Source organism: Mus caroli, unplaced genomic scaffold (assembly GCF_978045245.1).
Source record: "Mus caroli unplaced genomic scaffold, Mus_caroli_1 scaffold_19, whole genome shotgun sequence".
Taxonomy (NCBI): domain Eukaryota; kingdom Metazoa; phylum Chordata; class Mammalia; order Rodentia; family Muridae; genus Mus; species Mus caroli.
In genome coordinates this window covers 18,027,687-18,053,569 of record NW_028227274.1, presented here as the reverse complement: position 1 = coordinate 18,053,569, position 25,883 = coordinate 18,027,687, and the positions used below count along the sequence as shown (strand labels likewise).

Sequence of the window (25,883 nt, the reverse complement as noted above, 5' to 3'; positions counted from 1 at the left end):
TGTTTTGTTTTGAGACTCTCTATGTAGTCCTAGATGACCTTGAACTTACAGAGATCCCACCTGCCTCTGCATCCTGAATTGCTGGGATTTGAATTGCACTTTTTGTAAAAGATTTATTATCTATCTATCTATCTATCTATCTATCTATCTATCTATCTATCTATCTATCTATGTGAGAATACTGTCACTCTCTTCAGACACACTAGAAGTGGATATCAGATCCCATTACACATGGTTGTGAGCCACCACATGATTGCTGGGAATTGAACTCAGGATCTCTGGAAGAACAGTTAGTGCTTTTAACTTCTAAACCATCTCTCCAGCCCTGAATCACACTTTTAAACTATTGTTAAGCTAGCTAAATAGATCTTATTGACAAGGGTCAGACTGCGTGAAAACTGGCATTCCATCACAGTCATACTCTAAACTGTAATCTTCAAAATATTATTAGAAGTTGGGAAATATTTGTAACTCAGCACTTTGGTTTTTAGACTCCCTGACCCCTTTGCAATTTATGAAAAAATAAGTGAGTGAATGCTTATAGAATATCTGAAGAGTAAGGCAGACAGGGAACTCTAGTACCTATATGGATAGATGAGTAGAGAGGAATGGGTCTGCAGGCTATGCCACTAGTGAGGAGACCACGAGAAGAGGAAGGCAATAGGGTGTGGCATGTAAAAGGAAGGGCTATGTCAGGGAATGGGGGCAGAGATGGGAGAATCAAGGAAAGCTTTGTTGATAAATGCCATAGTAAGACCCCACACTGCGTGTACTAGATTCCAGTTTCCCTAGTAGGGAAGTTAGTAGGTATGACCACCTTTCTTCAAAGGGTGCCTGTAATGTGATCCAAAATGGTGTTTATGTTTTTAGACCTTGTGATTGTAAATATTAGTAGTTAGTTATAAATGGCATCAAGTCTTATGATTGGGTGGTGGTACTGGTGTGTATTGAGGGGAGACCATTGTTGAGCTGCATGTATTCTCAGATCTAATGAATATAAAAGCAAAGGGGCAAAATTTAATGGGAAAAAGAAAAAAAGGATACATGCCCAAGTGCCATTTTATGCATATTTTAACTTTATTTGGTTTCCTTGTCCATGTTGAGAGCTTTTACTTATTTAAAGTCATATATAGCTGTTTATTTATTGTTTCTTTGTTCTATACTTATTCTTCTAGTCAAACTTTTCAGTTAAATTTGATTGGTTGGTTGATTGTGGTGCTGGGGTTCAAACCCAGAACCTCACATGTGCTAGGCATGCGTTCTGCCATTCAGCCAGCTAGGTCTTACTTACCTAATGTGTGTATACTTTAAAACATTTATTCTTTCCATTTACTGTTGTTTTCCTTCCTGTCATTTTGCATGCGTGTATGGATGCATGTACTAGAGTGTGTGTGTGTGTGTGTGTGTGTGTATGTGTGTGTGAAGTCAGAAGACTAACAGTTATTTCTTTCCTGCCATGTGCGTTTGAGAGTAGAGCTCCAGCTAAGAATACCTTCATCTGCTCGATGTCTCACCGCCTGTTTGTGGATTCTGGGACTGCTGGTCTTCCCACCTCTGTCTATAAAGTGCATGGTTTTTTAAGCCTGCCTGTCAATGGCAGAGTGTACTCCCGCATCAATCAATCAATCAATCAATAAAATTTAACTGAAAAGTTTTGACTAGAAAAGTCAGTATAGAACAAAGAAGCAACAATTTGTGTGTTCTAAATTGAAGGAGTATGTTTACATGAATGTCAAGGTAGTATGACCAAAGTTTTTTCTAGTCCCAGAACTCTCAGTAGAATGGTCATTGTGCTATTTACTAATACTCTGAAAACATTTTTTAAATTCTTATTTATTTAGTTTTTGTTGTTTGTTGAGATAGGGTCTTACTATGTAGCCATGAAACCTTGATATATAAACCAAGATGGCCAGAAATCAGCCTGCTTCTGCCGTTTGAGTGTTGGAATTAAAGACATGGGCCACCATATGTGGCTGTTTACTTGTCATTGGGTGCTGCCTGTTTGATTCAGTAGTATTTCCTTATTTCTCTCTGTGTGTGTGCTTAGTATGGCAAGCCTGATCTCCTAATCTCCCAATCTGTATTCCAGCCTGTCAAGTTCTTACAATGATAATCCATTAATTCTCTATAGCTGTAGGTAAGATTAGTGCCTAGAGATGAATTGAGACAGATTAGAGTTTAAATGTCATGTTAGGTCTGCTCTCTTTTATAGTTTAAAGTCATAGGTCATAGATGTTTGTCTGGAATTACACAGTTAAGAATTTATGAGGACTTACTTTCAAAAGCAGTCATTCTGATCACTATAGTAAGTTCTCAAAATAAATTAGTACAGGTCACCAAAACATACTTCTACTAGTAAACAGTTCTTGTTAAGCCATAGAATTGAAATGTTCTTTAGTTATTAAAGCTGTTAGAGGGGCTGGAGAGATGGCGCAGCAGTTAAGAGCACTGACTGCTCTTCCAGAGGTCCTGAGTTCAATTCCCAGCACCCACAGGGTGGCTCACAACCATCTGTAATGGGGTCTGGTGTCCTCTTCTGGTGTGTCTGAAGACAGTTACAGTGTACTCATATCTTTAAAAAAAAAAAAAACTGTTAAAAATATAACTAGCCAGGTGGTAGTGGTGCACACCTTTAATTCCAGCACTCAGAAGACAGAAGCAGGCAAACTGCTGAGTTCAAGGCCAGCCTGGTCTACAGAGCAAGTTCTAGGATAGCCAAGGCTACACAGAGAAAACCTGTTACAAAAATTCAAAAGTTGAGAAGAGTATAACTCTTTTGTATTTCTTTATTTAATAATTTTGCCTTTTTTGAGAACTTTATACACGAGCCCCACATCTACATCTCTTCATTTCCTTCTAATTCCTTCTATGTCCTCCCTCCCAATTTCTTTTTAAATTATTGTGGTGCATGCATGTATCTGTGTAAACCTGAGTCATTCGGCTTTGCTCATATGGATGTGTCCAGACTGACTACTTGGGATTGTGTGGCCTATTTTTGTTTGTTTGTTTGTTTGTTTTGAGACAAGGTTTCTCTGTGTATCCCTGGCTGTCCTGGAACTCACTCTGTAGACCAGGATGTCCTCAAACTCAGAAATCCACCTGCCTCTGCCTCCCAAGTGCTGGGATTAAAGGCATGTGCCACCACTGCCTGGTGAGAGCTTGTTTCTTATTGGGCATTGGCATCTGTAGCTCTTCATCTGGGGTGTGACCATGTGGAATTTCCCCTATCAGCAATTTCTCATCAGCTGATGATCGCATTATACTGGTCTTGTTCTGGCAACCGTATTGTTGGAAGTCGATGGGTCTGTTTTCCTTGTCATATATAGAAAACATTAATAGCAGACGCCCTGGTCTCTTCCTATGCCCTCTTCCTTGATGTTTCCTAAGCTTCAGGTGTAGAGGTTGAGCAAGTATGTCTCGCATGACAATGGTTAAAGACAGAGTTTCTCAGTCCCACTCCTAAGCGTCTAACCATAGAAAGCCTGATTCACTGCGTTCTACTGTCATTGGCTTAAACTTTGTGGAACTTAGTGGCCTTTAAATTCATATCCGTTCTGTGTTTGCAACTGCCTGTGCATTTGGAACTACTAGCTGCATTCTGGGCAGGGTGTAGGGGTGGCTTCTTACTCTACATAGAAGTTCCTAGTGTTTGGGTTGACCATTTATATGTACTTGGGGTTGTCAGAGTCCTTTTGTAAGTGCTGAGGTTTTCTGAGAGTTTCTGTTTGTCATATGTGTGCTAAATCACTGAGAAGTCATTAAGTTTCTAGTTGTAATTTCTTAGCATTTCTGTTCAGTGTATGACTCTAAAGATGGTTGTTGAATAGTTTGAATATGCCTAGCTTTTATTCACAGGTTGAAAACTCCCCCTTTGTTAGATCTGATGTTGCCCCATTGAGTTACTAACAGCCTGAGCTGTGGATGTGGATCCATGGTTCTCTAGTGAGCCATGGGTGTGTACTGTTGCAGTTAGCTACTTTTAACCTGACAGTGATAAAGGTTGTAAGTCTAAGTTTTATCTAGTTTTTACAGCCATTTTAAATAGCTTCTTACTTGTCCATATATACACAGTCATGCCTGTTTGACAAGTCATCTTGTTCTTGTATTTGAAATTCAGAATTTAAAATCTGAGTAGCAAAATAACACTATATGCTTGACCCAAAGGAGAGTTATGAAATAACTTTCTTTTAGTAAAGAAATACAGTCTCTTACAGTGTTGCTCATTAGAGGCTCAGAATTTTTAACAGTGTAATAATATTTTTTCCCTCCAATGCAGGTGTTCTTTATACATTTTCCTACAGGGCTCCTCTGTGGAGAAATCCGAAAAGCATATGTAGAGTTTGTCAATGTCAGCAAATGTCCTCTGACTGGACTGAAAGTTGTGTCTAAACGTCCAGAGTTCTTCACTTTTGGTGGCAATACTGCTGCTCTAACACCGCTGAGCCCCTCTGCATCTGAGAACTGCAGTGCCTATAAGACGGTTGTAACAGCTTCCCCCTCCTTGGGGACAGCACTTGTGTCAACAGCATCATCTATGGACTTTGGAACTGGCACTGGACAGCAGCTGGAGGCCATTCCTGTCCCCCTTCCTGACTCCGTGCTGCTTCCCGGAGCTTCCATCCAGCTGCCAATGTGGCTTCGTGGGCCAGATGAAGAGGGTGTCCATGAAATTAACTTTTTATTTTACTATGAAAGTGTTAAAAAGCAGCCTAAAAAACGGTGGGTAATTTAAAACTTTTAAAGTGTAAGATCCTTACTTAATACTTAATATGCAAATGAGAGTGAATATTTGACACTTGTTATAATTATTATATATTTGGTACATGTTATATATCATTGATTACTAGAAAGTAACCATCTTCTGAATTATGCGTGATGTCTATATCTAAACTTAATATATATTTATATATAAACTTAATATATAATTATAACTTAATTCTAGGTAGGTAACAATGTAGAAAATGTAACTACGTGAAAATTTTTAATGCAGAAAATGAATATAGAACCCAACATTTTTAGGTGTTCTTAGTTTATAAGCTTACTGATTCTTTGATAGATTAAGTCTGTGCCATTTGTATATGAAGCTCCCTTCCATACAACTGTCCTTTTGTAAGAATGTGATTTTTGGCACATATGAGAAATATATGTACAGTGGCGTACAATGTACTCCAATCACTTAAAGAATGCAGCCTCACTGATCAACATCAGGCCTACATGTTGCACAGCAGAATTCTAATGCTATTATCATCTTTATAAAATTAACATTTTTTACTCTGTAGAATATCTAAATGTTGTAACATAGTATAAGGACAAAAACAGGAAAATACTTGAAGTGATTGTACATTTTATGTTCTTAGTAATGTGAATTCTCCTTAAGAGGATAGACACAGGCCAAGTTCTCTGGCCAGAGAAACTTTAGTGCTGTGGTAGTGAAAGGAGCTTCAGAGGGCAGGAGAGATTTCACAGCATGAATACTAAGTGGATAGGAATCAGCTGTGTCTATGCACAACAGTTCACCAGTTAGAGAACAGGAACTAAATCGTGGGAAAGAAGTCATAGGGTTTAGAGTGGTAGTATGGGCCTGTAATCAGAGGGGAGGCAAGAGCAGGACTATAGACCGCCCTGACTTTGGCAAAAAAACAAAACATTATATTTGAAATGTACAGCTCTGAATACCAAGTTAAAATTTGAGGTTTGAAACCTGGGGAGATGATGTGCCTCGGTGGCTAAGAGCTCTTGATGTTCTTCTAGAGGACTCATCTTTGGTTCTCAGCATCTAATTGGGTGTCTCACAACTGTGCAATCCAGTTCTAGGTGATCTGGTGCCGCCTTCTGTCCTCTGTGGGTACTCATATATACACATGTGGCACACACACACACACACATTTTTAAAAAAATGTTGTGGTTTGGTTTGGTATTTTTAACTTTGAGACCTATATATTTATTTTGAGACAGGATCTCACTAGCCAGGAACTCAGATTGGCCTCAAACATTAGAGATCTTCCTAACTTTGCCTAGTTTAATGGCATGTACTACCACACTTCTGGAACATGTTTGGGACCGCTTTTAAGAGAGATGGAATTGTTGCTACGTGAAGGTTATTTTCACTATGACGTGGTTGAATTTGACCAGCTGGGAAAAGCCTAGAGCCAGAAATACTATGAGTTTCCTTCCAAATTGAGAATAAACAGCTAAACTGAACTTAAGTCTAACTATAGTTTTACCTCATTGTATTCTTTGTTTTTCTGATTATATGGAATCCTGGAAGTTCCAGTGTTTCTGGTCTTTATTTAAAATTAGAGATTTGTAACATAAGGAGAGAATCTTAGATTCAGTTTGCTTGTGTTTTTAATCTTCAGACACAGAATATTAAGACACACTGCAGTTATTTGTACTAGCCGGTCTTTGAATGTGCGAGCGACTGTCTGCAGAAGTAATTCACTTGAAGATGAAGAAGGCAGGGGCGGCAATATGCTAGTCTTCGTGGATGTAGAAAATACTAATACTGTAAGTTATTTTAAACATGAATTTTGTTTTAAAGTCTATTTAGAAATATTTAGGGTTTAGTAAATTTTTTTTCTCCACAGTTTGACATAAGTATGAATTTAGAACTGTACATATGGACTAGTTTGAGCACATCTTAAAATTCTCTGATGGCTTTGATTTTGTGAAAGGATCTGCTGGTAATAGTATGGTACATTGATGTCAGGTGTAGTGTTCAGTGATAGAGTCTCAGGTAATGAAGCATATGTGGATCTGTGTGGATTTCATTTTCCAAATTAATAATCCTGTGCTCCTGTGTTCTGACAGTCCATTCCCTTTAGACAGTTCTGTCTGTATTCTAAATATCAAAAAGATGTGATTGTAAAGCTTATCGAGCCTCGAGCGGGTCAGTTCAGATACTTACCAAATGCTATTAAGTCTGCCACACTTGCTTTTACTTTCATAAATCTGTAAAACCACTTCTTAAGAAACAGTGAGATTTATTTTGTTGAAATATTGGTAATTTTTATGAGATTATGCTCATTATTTGAGTAAGAAAATGTTGATAATTTCTAGTGTAAGATTATCTCTCATTTAGGAAAACATAAAAAATATATACATTAGCTGGGTGGTGGCAGCACATTCCTTTAATACCTGGGAGGTAGGAGCAGGGGGATCTTTGCGAGTTCAAGGCCAGCCTGGTCTACAGAGTTCCAGGACAGTCAAGGCTACACAGAAATCCTGTTTTGAAAAACCAACACACACACACACACACACACACACACACACACACACACACACAAAGCTACACGCTGGTTTGCTAGGTTTTGTTGTCTCTGTGACTCCAACCTCCCTCTCTTCCTTCTTCCTTCTATATTATATCACTGGGTTTTAATGTAAATAACTGAACTCGTCGACCTCCTTAGTGCCAGAATTATAGGCATAATTGCTTGTTTGGTAGTTTGTTTTTCACCTTAATGAGGATGAGATATTTCAGGAGAAAAGGCCTGAGAAATAAAAGAAAATGTCATACCTTTTTTGTTAGATATCTGGTCTCAAACTGAGTCTGTAGCCCCTGCTTCCGCTTCCTGAGCACTGAGATGATGGGCGTGGGCTACCAAGTCTGGTTTATAGGATGACAGGGATTGCACATAAGGCCTCACGAATGCTGGGCCAGCTGTGAACTGTCACCTCACTCAGTAAAGGTCAGAGTTTTAATTTAAAGTCCACAACAGAACTATTTTTTTCTCCTTTGAGTGAGGGTCTCATACCCAGGGAAACCTGAAACTTGAGGTGTAGTAGTAGTATAAACAGTAGTCTTTTTAAAAGCTCCAGCCTGCCAAGTGTTGGGATTTAGATATCAACTCCATACCTAGCTTTCAAATAAGTTTGATTATTAAGTACTACTAGAAACTAGTAGATTCTAATAACATTATGTGTAGATTTGAATTGTAGCTAATATGTTTCTTGGGGGTAATGTTACTTTCTCTAAAGATGTTAGATAGGCATTTGAATAACTTTCTGAAATAAATACTGTTGAATTATTTCAAATACATGCTACATTTAATACATTTACTTCTGAAGATTTGTTTTTATTTTATGTGTATGAATGTTTCGCCTGCTTGTATGTAAGTGTACAGCATGTGTGCCCAGTGGCCAGAGGCTGGATTCTCTGGAAATGTAACTATAGGTTATTGTAAGCTGCCATTTGGGTGCTGGGAACTGACTCTAGGTCTTTTGGAAGCTCAGCAGAGCTCTTGATCATTGATCCATCTCCCCAGCCCCTAAGCCTAAGGGGTTTGCTCCTCCCCCACCCCCCTTTTTTCCTGTACTGGATTAAATGGGGGCCTTATACGTGAAGCAAGTTCTGTACCATTGAACTCTGTCCCTGCACTCTAATGTTACTTTTGAGTGATTTGAGTAGCATCTGATTGGAGTATTTTAACTCTGTGCTCTTACCCTTGAGTGACTTTTGTGTGTCTTTCTGACAGAGTGAAGCGGGGGTTAAGGAGTTCCACATGGTGCAGGTGTCAAGCAGTAGCAAGCACTGGCAGCTCCACAAATCCGTGAATATCTCCGAAAACAAAGGTCTGTACCTTGAGCCTCTGGGTTTTATTAGTAACTGTGTCAGTTGCTGTGACCCAATATGTGAAGGAGCAACTTAAGGGAGGAAGGGTTTGTTTTGTCTACAGTGTGAAGGGCTATAGTCATCCTTTCAGAGCAGGCATGTGGGCAGGGGCATGGCAGTTGCTCACATTGCCTCTACCCTCAGGGAACGGAGAGAATAGATAGGAAGTGGGGCTAGGCATAAGCCCTCAAGGCCCCGTCTCTCAGTGACCTCTTCCACCAGCAAGGCACTACTAGCTGTGGACCACTTGTTCAAACACACTAGCCGTGGGGGCATCTCACGTGTGAAGAGCAGGAGTTAATTGAACAGATGGGAAAATCTCATGTTTACTGCAGAAAAATTGTTGTGGCTATAGTGTAAATTATGTTGCCACTCATACAGACTTTCATGGCTGGTAAAATACATTAGCATTTAATTTTTTTATACTTATTTTTGTGTTTGTGTCTGTGCTTATGTGCACATGCATTTTCCACAGCACACATGTGGAGGTCAAAGGATGACGTAAGGGGTCAGGTAGTCTCCTTCCACCATGTGGGATGCCAGTATTAGACTCAGGTCATCAGGCTTGGTAGCAGGCACCTTTAACCATTGAGACAGCTCTCTGGCCCTATAAGAACATGTTTAAAGGCCAGATACAGTGGTGGAAAATACACCATGACAAATATAATAATATATATTATAGTTTTTATAAATCATTTATTATTAAATTATTACATAATTTGTATAAGTTATAGATGTGGGGAAATATCAAAAGGAAATGACTGAAAAATGCTAAAGGATATGGTCTAGTGGTCAGATTGCGGGCCCCTAGGACCCCAAGTTCTAACCTTTTGAACTTTTTGCTTAGAATGTCAAATGTCAAACATACACACAGAGAGTCAGAGTCACATATGCTTATATATTCGAAGATTCTGAATTTTAACCTTTCAAGCGGTTAATATCTTTTTTTTTTTTTTTGAGACAAGTCTCTCTGTGTAGTCTTGGCTATCCCTTGAACTTACCGTGTAGAGTAGGGTAGCCTCAAACTCAGAGATCCGCCTATTTCTGCTTCTTGAGTACTAAGATTAAAGGCATACATCTCTATACCCAGCCAAATGAAACCATTTTTATAATTATTAATTGCTTTTTGTTATGACCAGGGAAGTCTGAATAATGAATTGGACTTTGCACATGTAACCTGAGAAACATTTTTATTCCCAGATGCCAAGCTTGCCAGTAGGGAGAAGGGAAAGTTTTGCTTCAAGGCAGTAAGATGTAAACAAAAAGAAGGTAAAGTTGTTTTACTCTCGCACTTTCCTAAATGTCCATTTATATCTTATAGCAGTGATGTGATTAATTTGTTTTCATGTGTGTGTGTGTTTTTTTAAGGTGGTATACAGTCCTCAGAAAAATACACTTTTGCAGATATCATCTTTGGAAATGAACAGGTATGAAATGATGCACAGTAATATTTGATATGAAAATCTTAGTTTTCAGGTATCTAATTTGAAAAAACTGTAACATCACTAATAGCTATCTCTGAAAAGTGAGTATCTGAACCTTATTAAGTTTTATACCCACCTTTTATCTGTGAGATAATCCAAGCATGCTACATGGATGAACTACACCACTTTACTTAAAGCTTACTTCTTTTGAAAATATCCAATAAGAACAGTAATTGAGATCATAGAAAAATTGTAGTTACTTGAGGAAGCTGTTGTGTTTAGGAAAGGGGTCATAGTACAGCTTATTGCCTAGAACCCTCGTTTCTAAGTCAGCTTCAGATTCTTTTCTCATGCTGTCACCTTCAATTTTGGGCATATCACATGGTTCCAAGACCTAGAAGCATTGGATGCATAGGCTGTCTTAGAATTGGAAAGTTTCCATAACACTTGAACATATATATGAGTCACCTGGAGCAGTGCTCTTCAGTGTTAAGTACGCATTGTGAATCTTGTTACGATGCCGTTACGCTATCAGGACCGTGGTGGAAGCTCAGGTTCTGTGTGGTTTTCCGTTCCTGAGAGAGAGCTGTAGTAGCTCCGTCTTTAGAACTTAGGTTTGAGTATCAAGATGTAGAGACTTGTTTTTAGGATACAGGCTGTTCTTCTCTACTTGTGAAGCTCCATTATGATCTGCAGTAGAGTTTGAGAATATGATTTTTGAAATTTTTCTTGAAGACACAGTATCCTGTAGTTCAGCCTGGCTTCAAACTCCTGATGTAGTCAAGGATGACCTTGCACTTGTCATCTGCAAGTCTCTACTTTCTGAGTGCTGGGAATGCAGACTTATGTCACCATTGCATCCCTATATTTATTAGTTAGGGTCTCATTGCTGTGAAGAGACACCATGACCAAGACAACTCTTACAGGGGACAACATTTAATTTGAGCTGGCTTAACAGGTTTAAAGGTTCAGTCCATTGTCATCAAGGTGGGAGCATGGCAGCATCTAGGCAGGCCTGGTGCTGGAGGAGCTGAGAGTCATGTTCCAGAGGCAAACATGAGAAGACTGGCTTCCAGGCAGCTAGGAGAAAGGTCTCTCAAAGCCTACTCCTGCTTTTACTCACCCCACCCCCACCCCCCACACTTCTCTAACAAGGCCACATCTTCTAATAATGCCACTCTCTGGACCATGCATATTCAAACAACCACACCTATGTGACCATGCCTGGTGGGGTTGCAGCCCTATGTTACCCTGTCTGGCTTTCCATGGAGAGCTGGAGGTTGAACCCAGAGCTTTGGGTATTATAGGCTCTCACTCTACCAACTGAGGTATGCCCCTAGTTTGGACAAAATGCATTAACATTTTGTTCAAACTAATTTAGTTCTGTGTGTGATCACATACATTGCTTGTGTGCATGTGTGTGGCATGGTGGGTGTGTGGAGCTAAGAGAGAGCACCACTTTCTGGAGTCAGTTCTCTTTCCCTGTGTTGAGACGGGCTCTCTCCCTTGTGTCTGCTGCACTCCATGTTCCCAGACTGTCTGGCCTACAAGTTTTGGACTGCTCCTTTCTGGACCTTCACTTTTCTATTAAGGGTCACTTTCTGCTGGGCTCTAGAGCTCCACTTCAGGTCATCTTTTACTATTGAACCATCTTCCTGTCCTATGCATTTTTAACCAGCCCCACTATCATCTGGAGAGGTCGACTACTGAGCCACACTGGCATCCTGAATGACAGTGCTGTTTATGAAATTACTTCTTTATGCTCTTTAACAGTTCCGTACAAGTCTAAAGTATTGCATTTCTCTGATTGGAGCTTTCATGTGACTCGACTTCTGTGACAATATTTGGGAAAGCAGATGTTTAAGGAATGAATGTCTCAAAGCTACAAAGGCCCAATCATTACAGAGCATGTGTGACTTCAAATGTTAGAATTAGCACTATTAGCCGGGCGTGGTGGCGCACGCCTTTAATCCCAGCACTCGGGAGGCAGAGGCAGGCGGATTTCTGAGTTCGAGGCCAGCCTGGTCTACAAAGTGAGTGCCAGGACAGCCAGGGCTACACAGAGAAACCCTGTCTCGAAAAACCAAAAAAAAAAAAAACCAAAGAATTAGCACTATTTCAGGTTCACACCTACATCCTTTTCTCATTTCTTTTCCTTTGTTTTTCTTTCTTATTTTTGTTTTTGTTTTGTATGTGATTGTGGGGTTGAACCCAGGGCATTCCTATGATAAGAAAGCATTCTGCCACTGAGCTACATCCCAGCTCACTTGTCACTTTTAGAAGGGGCTCGCTAAGTTGCCTGTGCAGGGATTATTGGCCCATGCCACCACACCTGGTGGGTCAATTTTTAATTTTATTTTAAAAGAATTCAAATTTCTAGAAGTATCAGTAGGATCCTTAAATTACATTAAAGCTGCAACTTTTATTGTATTTGTTGTTAAATAATACTATATATGAGCAATGAAGATGGCAGAAACAAAGAACTTTTTGAAGTATTTGATTAAATAACACCAAGTACTATAGATTTAGGAGAAAACCATGAGGATGATATTTTACCAGAAAAAAAAGTTCATCAGAAGGTGAAAAAAATGCATGTTTTTGTGGTTGGTCGGTTATCTATTTGTTTCATTACATGTTTCCTAGATAGTATCCTCATAAGTTTCTCCTTAATTCAGCCAGACACCTCAAAACATACTCATGCACAAAATTATTTAACAACAAAAACAATGAAAATGAGTTTTGGTGCAATTCAGTGATCTGTTTCTAGGTATTAAATAGAATGAAAAGCACTTTTGTTATATAAAATTGTATTGTTTTTATCTTCCCTGGATACTTGGAAAATCAAGGAGTGTAGACTGTTTTGGTGTAACACTTTTTAAGTACTTACCTTCTGAGTAATTTGCACTAAATGGCCTTCACATATTCAGCTGCACAGACAAGAAATTAATAAATGAACTGTGGAGTATATGAGTTTTAGAATTTTGGCAGATTACATTAGTGAGTGACAGTAAGTTTTGATGGGGCATTTTGTTAAAACACTTAATGTAGACAAGTAGACAAGTGATTTTTTTTTTTCTTTCAACAGATAATAAGTTCAGCAAGTCCGTGTGCAGATTTCTTTTACCGAAGTTTATCCTCAGAGTTGAAGAAAACACAAGATCAGCTTTCCACATATTCAGAGAAACAGGCCACAGAGGGTGCTGTGAGGCTGATTGAGAAGTGCAGTGAGGTGGACCTGAGCATCATCATCCTGTGGAAGGTGGTACACTGTGGGCAGCAGGCCAGCTTAAGGCCTTTATGGCTTCTTTTCATTTTACAGTTTAAGACTGGGTCTTTCTGTCTAGCACAAGTGGGCTTCAAACTCTGTACTCTTGCTTTAGCTTTGTGAGTGCTGGAAATACAGGTGTATACCATCACACCCAGCCTGGATAGCCAGCCAGCCTAGAATTTGTTATATAGACCAGGCTGGCCTTGAATTTACAGAAATCAATCTTTCTGGGATAAAGATGTACATTACTACAAAAACCTGCCTGCCTTTGTTTGTTTCTCTCTTTCTCTCTGTTTCTTCCTTCCTTCCTTTCTTTCTTTCTTTCTTTCTTTCTTTCTTTCTTTCTTTCTCTCTTTCTCTCTTTCTCTCTTTCTCTCTTTCTCTCTTTCTCTCTTTCTCTCTTTCTCTCTTTCTCTCTTTCTCTCTTTCTCTCTTTCTCTCTTTCTCTCTTTCTCTCTTTCTCTCTTTCTCTCTTTCTCTCTTTCTCTCTTTCTCTCTTTCTCTCTTTCTCTCTTTCTCTCTTTCTCTTTCTCTCTCTCTCTCTCTCTCTCTCTCTTCTCTCTCTCTCTCTCTCTCTCTCTCTCTCTCTCTCTCTCTCTTTCTCTCTTTCTCTCTTTCTCTTTTTCTCTCTTTCTCTCTCTCTTTCTCTCTTTCTCTCTTCTTTCTCTCTTTCTCTTTCTCTCTTCCCTTTCTCTCTTCCTCCCTTCCTCCCTTTCCCTTTCCCTTTTCCCCTTCCTTCCTCCTTCTTTCTTTTTCTTCCTCCCTCCCCCCCTCTTTTTTTTTTTTGGTTTTCTGAGACAGTGTTTCTCTGTGTATCCCTGGCTGTCCTGGAACTCACTCTGTAGACCAGGCTAGCCTCAAACTCAGAAATCTGCCTGCCTCTGCCTCCCGAGTGCTGGGATTAAAGGCGTGTGCCACCACTGCCCCACTGTTTTATAACTTAATAGCTCCACAATGACTTTTTGAATGTTTTTGTCTAAAGAAAAGAATTCAATAAGAACAGATGGTTTTCTTCTATTGGTTAGTATTGTTTCTTTGTGTCACCAAGAATATTGTGGCCATACAGGTCTATGAAAGCAGGTACCATTAAACTCTTCTGTCATGAGCAATTCCAGACACTATCAAGAGAGAAGTTGCTCTGTGAGTCTGTGGGTGCTCAGTCTCCTGGACTTGTTGCTATTTGTGCTCCATCTTTTGTGTGCCTTTCCTCCCTTTTTATCTCTTTTCCTTATTTACTTATTGGTACTAGAAGTAGTTTATATTTTTGTAAACATGCTGACTTTGCATGAATCTCAAATGAGACACTGCTTAAATAAGGTGCATGTTAATCGCAGAATGTGTTTTATGTCTAAAAAAAGACTACTTGTGCATTGTTATGTATTAGCTTGAAATCATAGGCTCTTGAGTGGCCCTTGATGCACTTAAAGTAAGAGTTTGAGTAATACATGCTCTAATTTGTACTCAACTGTCAAGTCCATGGTGACCTTGGTTGAGAAGAAAATTTTACTTTTCCCAAAATGGCCCATTGGTCACATGTAAAGGAAGATATGTAATCCTGATGGAAAGTAGAGGTTACATGTGTTAAAGACTATGATACAAAGCTTGGTGGTAGTTAGTACCTGGAGCTGCATTTACACTGAGTTGAGAAAATGTCTATAAATTAAAAGAGAATTTAAAGTACCTTATCCCCTTCTGTTTTTGGTTTTTATTTTTCTCACAGGATCTTACATAATCAAGGTTGGCCTTTAGCTCCTGATCCTTCCCATACCTCCCAACTTCTGGGATTACAGGTGTGTGTTACCACACCTAGCTAGCTACTGAACATTTGTAAAGTCATCTTAATTGTGGGATATCATGCATAGGAACAGGAAAATTTGTGAATCAAACACTATTCAACACCAAACTCATATCTTGGGCATCAAATTGTTTTGTTTTGTTTTGTTTTGTTTTGTTTTGTTTTGTTTTGTTTTAAGACAGGGTCTCCATATATAACTCAGGTTGGCCTGGAAGTCTATGTAAAAGATGTCATACACTGTCCCAAGACTCAGTCAGTGAACTCCTGTTAACCCAACCGCTGTTCAACAGACTGACTTCTGAGTTCTGGGCTGAGTGGGCTGTGGGCTGTCTTGTGCCTTAGAACAGGAATACTCAAAAGTGTGACCCCCCACACGACAAGCTGAAGTCAGTGAATACAGATGTGGAACATACTCAAGCATTAAGATGCTTGCATCATTCTGATGCAGTCTCTTGAATCTAAAAAAAATCTGACTTATTAAAAATAAGCAAGTCAGCCTGGCAGTGGTGGTGCACACCTTTAATCCCAGCACTCGGTAGGCAGAAGCAGGCAGATTTCTGAGTTCGAGGCCGGCCTGGTGTACAGAGTGAGTTCCAGGACAGCCAGGGCTATACAGAGAAACCCTGTCTCAGAAAACCAAAAAAAAAAAAAAAAAAAAGGAGAGAGAGAGAGAGAGGGAGGGAGGGAGGAGGAGAAAGGAAGAGGGAAAGGAAAGGAGGAAGGAAGGAAGGAACAAACAAAACAAAAACAAGTGAGGCCTGGAGAGATGACTCCGCAGTTAAGAGCGCTGGGCTGTTCCTCCAGAGGGCCCAGGTTTCATTCCTAGCAACCACATGGTGGCTTATTTCTCCAGTCCCAGGGCATCCAACTTTCTCTTCTGACTTCCCCAAGTACCAGTCATGCATACAGCGCACAGACATACATGCTAGCAAAATACTGATGCACATAAAAGAAATAAATAAAATTTAAAAGCAAAACTCCAGATAAATCCTGTATTTTGTATAATGTGGCAATATAGTATATCATAAAGCAGAGCCATTGGCACATGTTTCTCTACAACAGCGTCACTTCAAGAGAAAGTTGAAGTAGAGATTTTAAAGTAGATGAGTTCTATTACTGATTAGTAGAAAGAAAGCCTTTTTAAAATGTGCAGTGTAGCCAGATATGGTGCCATGTGCCTGTAGTTCTAATATTCAGAAGGCTTAAGTTTGATTCCAGCCTGGGCTACATAGCAGATTCCATTCCCATCTGTGATAAACAGTGAGACCCTATCTTGGAAAAAGTGACCAAAACCAAAAGAAAGTGTATGGATTAAAATGGGCATGCTGAGCCGGGCGTGGTGCGCATGCCTTTAATCCCAGCACTCGGGAGGCAGAGGCAGGCGGATTTCTGAGTTCGAGGCCAGCCTGGTTTACAAAGTGAGTTCCAGGACAGCCAGGGCTATACAGAGAAACCCTGTCTCGAAAAACCAAAAAAAAAAAAAAAAAAAAAAAAATGGGCATGCTGGTAAATACCTATAATGCTGGCACTCAGCGCACAGAATCACAGGTTTGCGGCCACCCTGGTCTACACAGTCTGACAAGGCATGGCCATTTTCACTCACCGGATTTAGTTATAGTCACCTGTATTTTGACAGTTTTTTTTTTTTTTTTTTTGAGACAGGGTTTCTCTGTGTATCCCTGGCTGTCCTGGAACTCAGTCTGTAGACCAGGCTGGCCTCGAACTCAGAAATCCGCCTGCCTCTGCCTCCCAAGTGCTGGGATTAAAGACGTGCGCCACCACTGCCCGGTGCATTTTGACAGTTGAATAAAGAAGTTTATATGTCACTTCTTGGTCTCTAACTGAGATCACCTTCAGAAAGCCTTTCTGGGGCCTGTGGAGGTGGCTCAGTGGATAAAGTGCTATGTAGGCATAGGACCTGAGTTCAGATCCCAGAAGTCAGGTAGTACAGGGCGGAGAGAGGTGACTGAGGGGGACAGTACATGCGGAGCTCTGGCTCTCTGGGGCACCCACACACATGATGTTCACACACACAAGAGGCCTACGCTGTGACAACTTTGTTTGTGACTACCTTTGATTTTAAACACTTCTTTGGAGTTGTTTCTTGAAAGTCTATTGAAAACAAGGAAAAAATACTCAAGATTGGTCTCTTTGAAGTGCTTGGATAACTTGAGTTATAGAAAAACCCAAACAGATTGAGAGGGAGGGGCAGATGGTCCTTTATGGACTGGGTAAATAAAGGTTGGAGTGGTGCCGTGGGATTATCGGTGAATGATAAATACTAGGCGTCGTTCTCTTCTTTCCACCAGATGCTGAGATGGTTTCTTTTCAGGTTTCTGCTGTGAATGAGAGGTGACATTTCTGTTGGTTGCATTTTTAGGCATACGTTGTAGAAGATAACAAGCAGCTTATTTTAGAAGGCCAGCATCACGTTGTTGTTCGCACTGTTGGGAAAGAAGCCTTTTCACACTCTCAGAAAGAGGTAAGGGCAGTTGCTGGGAGGCCGTTGTGATGTTTTCACGTATGTGAGCCATCCTTCCCTCACTCAGCTCACGGTCTTTCTGTGCCTTGCCTCTCATCACCTCCGACTCAGTCTTCCATGTTCTGAGACAAGATATAGTTACATGGCTCTGGCTGGCCTCAGAGTGCAGTCTCTGCATTGGCCTCTGTGCTGGAGTTAGAGGCATGCATCACATGCCTGGTTTGTCTAAATATCCTTCTGTGGCTCCTGTTTATATCTTTTCTCCTGACAGGTCATATGTAGAAATTTATTCCGTGTTACTTACTTATTTTATTGAACCCTGAGCCTCACAATGATAAGCCTACACCTAGCTACTAAGCTATATACCTTTAGCCCTTACTCAGTATAATTCAGAAGTCATATTGTCTTAGATGACTTGAATATATTAGTAATACATTTAAAGATACTTAGTTACATGTATTGTTTTTATTTTAAAGGTGAATGTGTTGCCTGCATGTATGTCTGTGTATCATGTGCATGCTTGATGTTCATAGACTATGTATGGCCATGTGCACACAGTGCCCAATGTGCAGTGTGCAGAGCCTACAGACTTAAGCAGAGGGTATTGGATCCTGGAAGTGGAGTTAGGGATAGTTGTGAACCAGGTCCTTTAGAAGAGCAGACAGTGTTCTTAACCCCTGAGCTGTCTCTTCATCCCTAATAATGCAGTTTTCAAACTTTTAAAATCAAAGGTAGTCACAAACAGAGTTGTTACAAATGGAAACACATTCTAACCCAGACTCAGGTGGAGAGAAAGATCCTAGCTGCTCTGCAGAAACTCTTCCAGTCCTCCTCAGCTCTTGGTCTTCTGGATTAAACGGGCCTGCCTGTCTGAGTCTTAGGGGTTAAAGCAGAGCTTGGGCTCCAAATGTGTGCTGATATCATTTAGGGTTTATTGTCATCTAGGTCCTTTGGGATAGGTCATGTTTGTGAAACCTGTCCATATGATAGCTCTTTAATTTTCAATGGCTATTTTAGTTCATTTTGGTTGTTTTCCAACCTAAAGAACAATGACTTTCCAACCTAAAAACCAGAACAATGGTTCCTGGAACAATGACTGAGGGAGGAGGAATGCAAAGGTGAGCTGCAAAGCCTTGTGGTACTGAGTCTGAGGTGCCCACAGCTTAGGAGAGAGTGCTAGCTTGCACTGCTTGTGTGTGGCAGTGCTGCTGTTGTTCTCCTTTAGTCCTCATAAGCACTCCGCACTGCTCAGGTAGAATCAGCTGTGCTGGGAAGTACGTGGAACTGCATCTATGACCAGTGTGAGCTCATTTTGATGCTGTTTGTTGTTCAGTTTCTTCTTAAGAAAAAACAAAGTCCTGTCTCAAAAAGAGTTAGCTTAGGTTGGCCTCAGACTGGCTGTGTAGCTGAGGTTGGCCTTGAGTTCTTGATTCTCTTGCTTCCATCATCCAAGGGCTAGGATACAAGGCATGCATGGGATTCCAGCCGTGCCCCTGTGCCTGCTTTATAGAGTGCAGGTTCTTGAACCCGTACACACCAGGCAAGCAGTGTACCAGCTGAGCTATCTCCCCAGTACATGTTAGCCTTTAAGTAATATACTTGTGTATATATTTATTTATATGTGTGTATGGGGACAAAAAATGGGCTCCCACGTCCACTTGGGGCTAGGGCCACTGGGCGAGGAGGGATGCAGAGAGTCTGACTGTACGCAACCCCACAGAACTGTCAGGTGGGCATTAGACTGTGGGAAGCCACAGGACCCCACTCTGGGGGTGGGAAAAGGCACAGTCTGGGGTCCCCGAGGACCTGCCGGAGTTGGACTCCAACTCTCAGGCACCACAGACCACTGGGCACCGCAGAAGAGCTGGTTCTGGGGTCCCTGGGCCACACAGAGGCCAGGGACAATCAGGTTCTCACTCTCGGACATCCCAGACACAGAAGAGCTGGGAACAAAGTGGAGACCCTCCCAGGGACCGAAGGAAAAGGGGCAGGGAGGAGAGCTCTGGCAGGTTACTGTAGGGAGGAAAGAGTTTGGCCAGCTCAGGCAGCAGCTGTGGCTAGAGCACAGGGAGGCTTCCCGCTGGGAGGTTAGACACATTAGAAGATGTTCCCAATGAGATGAGACAGTCCATGGTTTTAAGGCGTTTATTGTAGAAAGGCAGAGAGAGGGAGAAGTGTAGAGAAGTAGAACAGGCAGCCATGGCCATGTGGAAAGAGGGAGGAAGGGTAGGCTGGTGAGATGGCTCAGTGGTTAAGAGCACTGACTGCTCTTCCAAAGGTCCTGAATTCAAATCCCAGCAACCACATGGTGGCTCACAACCATCCGTAATGAGATCTGATGCCCTCTTCTGGAGTGTCTGAAGACAGCTACAGTGTACTTACATATAATAAATAAATCTTTAAAAAAAAAAAGAGGGGGGAAGGGAAGGCAGAGAGAGGGGAAGCAAGGGAGCAAGAGAGTAAGAGATAAGAGAGCAAGAGAAGGAGGAGGGGACAAGCAGCTCCTTTAATAGTGGGGCGGGCTACCTTGCTGTTGCCAGGGGAGGAGCATACCTGGCTGTTGCTAGGTAACTGTGGGGATGGAGTCCAGACAATACCGGGAGCTTGGGGCATTGCCTATGTGACTGATGGCCACATATCTCTCTGCAGAGGGCTGGGGGGCTGTACCTATGACAGGAGCCAGGGGCCCAGGAGGCTGGCCAAACTTTACCGTCCTGTGAAGGAGGAAGTCACCACCCACCAGGTCACTGGGGTTCCAGGCCTGTGCTCAAATGGAGACCAGGCTGTCTGTGCAGTTCACTGCCCCAAATGTGTACATATATTTATATGTTTTAACAAAGTCTCAGACATTTGATTTTACCAATAAAGACTCGGGAGCCAAATGCTGGGGTGAGTCTGCTATCTCAGAGAGGCAGAGAAAGCACACAGCCGAAGTTCTTCTCAGCTGACATCCAAAAAGGAAAAAGCAAGCTCTCTTTCTCTACACTGTCTCCAAAAAAACTTCAAACTGAATGTCCCTCCCTTCTACCTCCTGTATTTCTTTCTATCTGTTCTCCTGACTCCCTTTTAACTCTCTATGGTATTTCCTCTGTTTACTTCCTCTCAACTAGTTGCTTGCTCTGCCTCTTGACCTATGTATGGTTGACTTTATTTAATCCTGTTTACAATAAACCCTTTTAAAAAAAGATTTATTTATTTGTTTGTTTTATATATATGAGTACTCTATTGCTCACGTCAGTCACACCAGAGAAGGGCATCAGATTCTATTACTGGTGGTTGTGAGCCACCATGTAGTTGCTGGGAATTGAATTCAGGACCTCTAGAAGGGCAGCCAGTGTTCTTAACCTCTGAACCATCTCTCCAGCCCCTACAATAAACTCTTAGATTAAATTCTGTTTACAGAAAGCTCTTGGATTAAAGGTGTGTGCTAGAGCTGAGCCACACTACAACTAGAAACAGGTTTATCCAGTAAATAATACAATCTTGGGGTTCACAGTGTGATCACATATACATTTGAAACACTAAATTTGTGAAATAAAGCAATATATTTTCAAGGTGGAATTTTTTTTTTGGTCCATTCTTAATTTTAAACTGGTGCTATATAATTGAATATCCACAGCCTAAGTACTAAACAGTTTTATTGAATAAGAATCATACCAACCATTGAGATGATCAGTTATGGAATCTAAATTTACATATAAGAAAAGTATTAGGGTAATTATATAAGATCATAGAGCAAATGTATGGAATTGTTAGGTAAATGGAAATTAATGTTTATTCAAGGCTATATTGCAAATGATAGCAGCTGTTAGTTTAAATAATAGCAATAAAAAAACCTATAATTACATTGTCTTCATTGGTTTTTTAAAAGTCTGTATGCTGTAACTTTATTAAAGCATCATTTCATTATTAATCCTTTTTTTGTCTATTTTCAGGAGCCACCAGAAATGGAACTATTAAAGTTTTTCAGGCCAGAAAACACTACAGTTTCCACAAGACCATCAGTAGATCAGCTTTCTAATCTCATTAAAACAAGTCTCCACTATCCGGAGTCATTTCACCATCCATTTCATCAGAAAAGGTTTGGAGGTTTTCTATTAAATTTTTCTATGTACATGTACAAGACACCCATTCTTAAAAAATTAATATTGATAAGAACATTAACCCATATGTGAAAAGAAATTTAAAATAACATTTAGTCTTAAGTGATTTAGTCTTTACTACTAGTGTTTGCAAGTGTGTACACACACACACACACACACACACACACTCATACTGTCACCTTGGGTGTTACTGAGGATGGATATTGTCCCGACCACTTCTCAGGTATCGTAAGCTTTCTATTTGAGTTGTAAGGTTTCTCATAAAGTCAAAAGCTAGGGGGAAAATTTGTATCATTTTGGTTTAGACACAAATGAGACCTACAGCATGACTAGCAATGGAACTCAGACTGTTATCATTCCTTTAAGATTATTTTTTATGTTTTATTTGTATTGTTTGCATATATATATGAATACATTCCTTGACATTCATGTAGAAGTCAAAGGACAGCCTTCAAGATTAGTTCTTTCCTTTCACTATGTGGGGCCCAGGGAGCAAACTCGGGCTGTCAGGCTTGGCAGCAGTCTTCTTTATCTACTGAGCCATCTTGCAAACTAACATCCCTAACCCTTGGGGGAACTTTCAAATGCTAAATATCAATAGGGAATGATTTGTTTGTAATGCTGAGAAATGACTTTAATGTATAAACAAAGTTTTAAAAATAAAACGTTCTATATCTGATGACACTGAAAAGGCCATCCATTTACAGGTATAAGATGGAGTGAGTTTTCTTAGAACTAGTATATATGTGACAACTGATGTTCAGGGTTTTGGGGAAGTCACCTTGGTAGAGCTGAGGAGGGATGTGATGAGAGAGAAGAAAAATGGTGAGTGGTGAGCCAAGGAGAGAGGAATGCTGGAAAGGCTGGAAAGGAACAGGAAAGCAGGAGGGAGCACCAGATGGAAGTGATGTCTCAGCAGTGGGCAGTTGGAGAGAGAAAAGGTTAGAAGTCTAAAATGCCCTGAGAGTTCGAACACTCGGTGGACCATCATGTCAGTAGAGTCTGAGGGTTAGAAGGGCAGCAGGAGGAGTGAGGGATGCTGCACACTGATCCAGGAGGGATGCTTACACATGTCTGCATCTCCTTTCTAGGGACATTTCAGTAAGCTGTGAGTATTAGAGCATTAGAGGATTAAATCGGACTAGCCTAGTGTAAGCTCCAGAGATTTCACTTCTCTTGTGAATTACACAATTGTAATTTAAATAGAAGAGATGATGCAGACTGAGCATAGCACCAGCCTGCCCTAAGCCATGCTTGTCTCTAGAGACAACACTTCTGCTTAACAGTATTGCTTATAGAAAGTGTACGTGCTGATATTTATTATGGAGGGATTTTATAAATGTATTTTATTTACAAAATAAGTTACCTAGAATGATTTTGTGACTGAACTTTTTTTTTCTTTTTGAATTTGATTTTAGACTTGTGTTCTGTTAAGTCTTGTTGTGTTATTTTTAAGAAACTCGTTTCTGAGAAGTCAGTGCATGGCTAATAGCTTTGTTTGTTGTCTTCCACAGCCTTTGCTTAGTCCCAGTCACCCTTTTACTTTCTAACTGTTCTAAGGCTGATGTAGATGTAATAGTTGATCTCCGGCATAAAACAACAAGGTAAGAATTTATTTTGTGAATGGTTATTTTGTAGCCCAAAGATTAGCATCCTTTAAAGCAATTCAGTGTTTTGAAATTATGCAAATCCTTGCCTAACATGGATAAAGTTAACTCAAACATGCCCTAGATTTGTTTATATGGTATCAAAGAAGTGTTTACAGTGCTATTAAATATGGAAGTTTTCCCCCCTGATTTGAAAATAGTAATTTACAAGGGAGTCTACATTATACTGTAATATCCAATTCTCCTAGAGCCAGCAGTTTGTCTCAGACATTTTTGTATTAAAAAATAAACCTGGGGTTGGAAAAATGTCTCAGTGGTCAAGAGCGCTTGCTGCTCTTGTAAAGTTCTGTGTTTGGTTCCCAGCACTTGTATGGTGACTTATAACCAAGGTCCAGGGAATCTAATGCCTTCTGGCTCTGCAGGTACCAAGTCATCTGAAGAATACACTCTAGGTTGTCATGTTACACCTCAGATGACGCCTTAAGATCCCAGCACAGTAGACTTGTCTGGTATGTGCCACACACTCATTAGATTATGCTGTGTTGTTAGGCACTGTTTTGTTTTCACTGTGTGGTTTTATAAAGTTTAATATCATGGACATTCTTTTACACACAATTGTTTTTTATGTGCCTAACCAAGACATTAAGAGCTAAGCTTCAAATCATGCTTCCTTGTTTACTAAATGCCATTCTATAATGGCATTAAATGAATACTCTGTCTTGGTATTGTTCTTAGAAAATAGCAATAACTTCTAGCACATGGTTGATTGTTACAGTAATAATGTTATTGTTACTAATTTCATAAATAATTCCTAGAAATAAGAGGATTTGGTGAAAGAAAGATGTAAAACTTGAGAGAAAAAAACATAAAGGGAAAGGTTTACAACTTACCATTTCCTTCCTCCTGTAGTCCCGAGGCACTGGAAACTCACGGATCATTCACGTGGCTTGGACAGACACAGTATAAGCTCCAGCTGAAAAGCCAAGAGATGCACAGTTTGCAGCTGAAGGCATGCTTTGTTCATACAGGCGTTTATAACCTTGGAACTCCAAGAGTATTCGCCAAGTTATCGGATCACGTTACAGTATTTGAAACAAGTCAGCAGAACTCCATGCCTGCTCTGATTATCATCAATAACGCGTGACAGCTCAGAGTCACAGACTCAGTCCGACTTTGTGGAATTGGTTTTACAGCAGCATTTGAAATACCCAACTTGTTAAGGAAGTTCTCTGATCACTGCAAAAGACAGGGACTTGGCACTTAGTTGACACAGTACTCTGGGCTGAGAATGTGTAGACTGCATTTTTTTTTCCTTTTAAACCTGGTTATAATTTACATTCTTATAATACAGAATTCAACGTATCCATAAACCTTATTAAGCCGTGTCTTAAAAAAAAGTCCCAAGTCTGCTGTTGCAACTTATCGGGTGGTTGACTCTTAGAAGGTGATTCTGAGGAATGAGAAGCCTTGCTGGCAATACTCTTGTTAAGCCATTAGTCTAAAGGTCCTACCTTTACTGTGAAATTCTATAGAGTGTTAAATACACATTTTCCTGCCTTGCCCCAAACAGTTCTGTAAGACCAGTTTTGAACTCTGGTTACAGACACTCACATTTCAGTGTGGTGTCCCTATGGCTTATACATAACTGTAAAAACAAAAAGCTTTTCTGATGCTTTGAACATAGTTTTGGAAGGAGTTCAACTTTATTCCTTTGCTCATCTCTTACTGTCACACTATTTCACAATAAGATTTTTGTCATTAAATCATATTCTTTATTATAATAACTTTAACAATTAAGTTGATCTGTTTAAAATATAAATCTATTCAAGTTAAAAATAAGCTTTTCAAAAATGTATTATATTTATAACAAATTTACTGTAAATAGAATAAAGACATACTATTCACTGTATAAATTTATTAGATGCCTTTTTTTAAAACCTGGCTTTGTGAGGACTTAATATATTCTTTATTTAAAATAAATGTCAAACATGTACAGTAGGCACTAGCCTAGTTTCCTGTGAAAGCTTCATTGCCATTATTCAAAAATGAAGCATGGTCTTTGTTCTTGAAGAGCAGATGAAGTTTTTTTTTTTTGCACATGTCCTGTCTGATGCTGTGTGCAGGTCTGCATGGTCTGTCTTTACCCTGGTGGGAAGGGCAGCAGCACTGCCAACCTGCCATCACAGCTGCACAGGCTCTGGTGCTGGGTATACAGACTTCCTGTGGCTTCCCACAGGTACAGCTGAGCTGAGCAGGAAACTAAAGCACTAGGCACTCAGTCTCTTCTCGTGGGAAACTCTAGAACAGAGCACAGAGCTGGGAGGCTGGCAGTGTGATGGAGACTGCTTTCGGGATCTTTTCCCTTCCAAGAAGCAGTGTAGAGACAGGCACAGATACGAGCCTGGAGGAGCCAATGTGCAAGTCAGGAGAAATATGTAAATGGAAGCAAGCGGAGGGAGAGGTTGAGCTGGAGGGAAGGAAGGTAAGAGAACTACTGATGTGGTGGAGCCTGGAAAGAGGAAAAACACAGGCAGTGTGGAGAACCTCACAGATATCCAGATGACTGTCAGATCATGCCACTTCTGTCTGCGTG

At 40.4% G+C, this 25,883-nt stretch overlaps 1 protein-coding gene across 5 annotated transcripts in view; it reads left to right on the top strand.

Annotated features, from left to right (window-relative positions):
• The window catches only part of Trappc8 (trafficking protein particle complex subunit 8), an 82,645-nt gene extending 57,429 nt beyond the window's left edge, over window positions 1–25,216 (top strand). For all 5 annotated transcript variants that reach the window (XM_029471852.2, XM_021150458.3, XM_021150457.3 and 2 more), the window contains exons 20-29: window positions 4,277–4,719; window positions 6,360–6,507; window positions 8,475–8,571; window positions 9,812–9,880; window positions 9,980–10,038; window positions 13,121–13,294; window positions 17,479–17,580; window positions 21,516–21,661; window positions 23,198–23,287; window positions 24,200–25,216. In XM_029471852.2, coding sequence (XP_029327712.1) covers window positions 4,277–4,719; window positions 6,360–6,507; window positions 8,475–8,571; window positions 9,812–9,880; window positions 9,980–10,038; window positions 13,121–13,294; window positions 17,479–17,580; window positions 21,516–21,661; window positions 23,198–23,287; window positions 24,200–24,434 — 1,563 coding nt within the window. In that variant the 3' untranslated portion in view covers window positions 24,435–25,216. The remainder of the gene's footprint in view (window positions 1–4,276; window positions 4,720–6,359; window positions 6,508–8,474; window positions 8,572–9,811; window positions 9,881–9,979; window positions 10,039–13,120; window positions 13,295–17,478; window positions 17,581–21,515; window positions 21,662–23,197; window positions 23,288–24,199) is intronic.
• The last annotated feature ends 667 nt before the right edge of the window (window positions 25,217–25,883 follow it).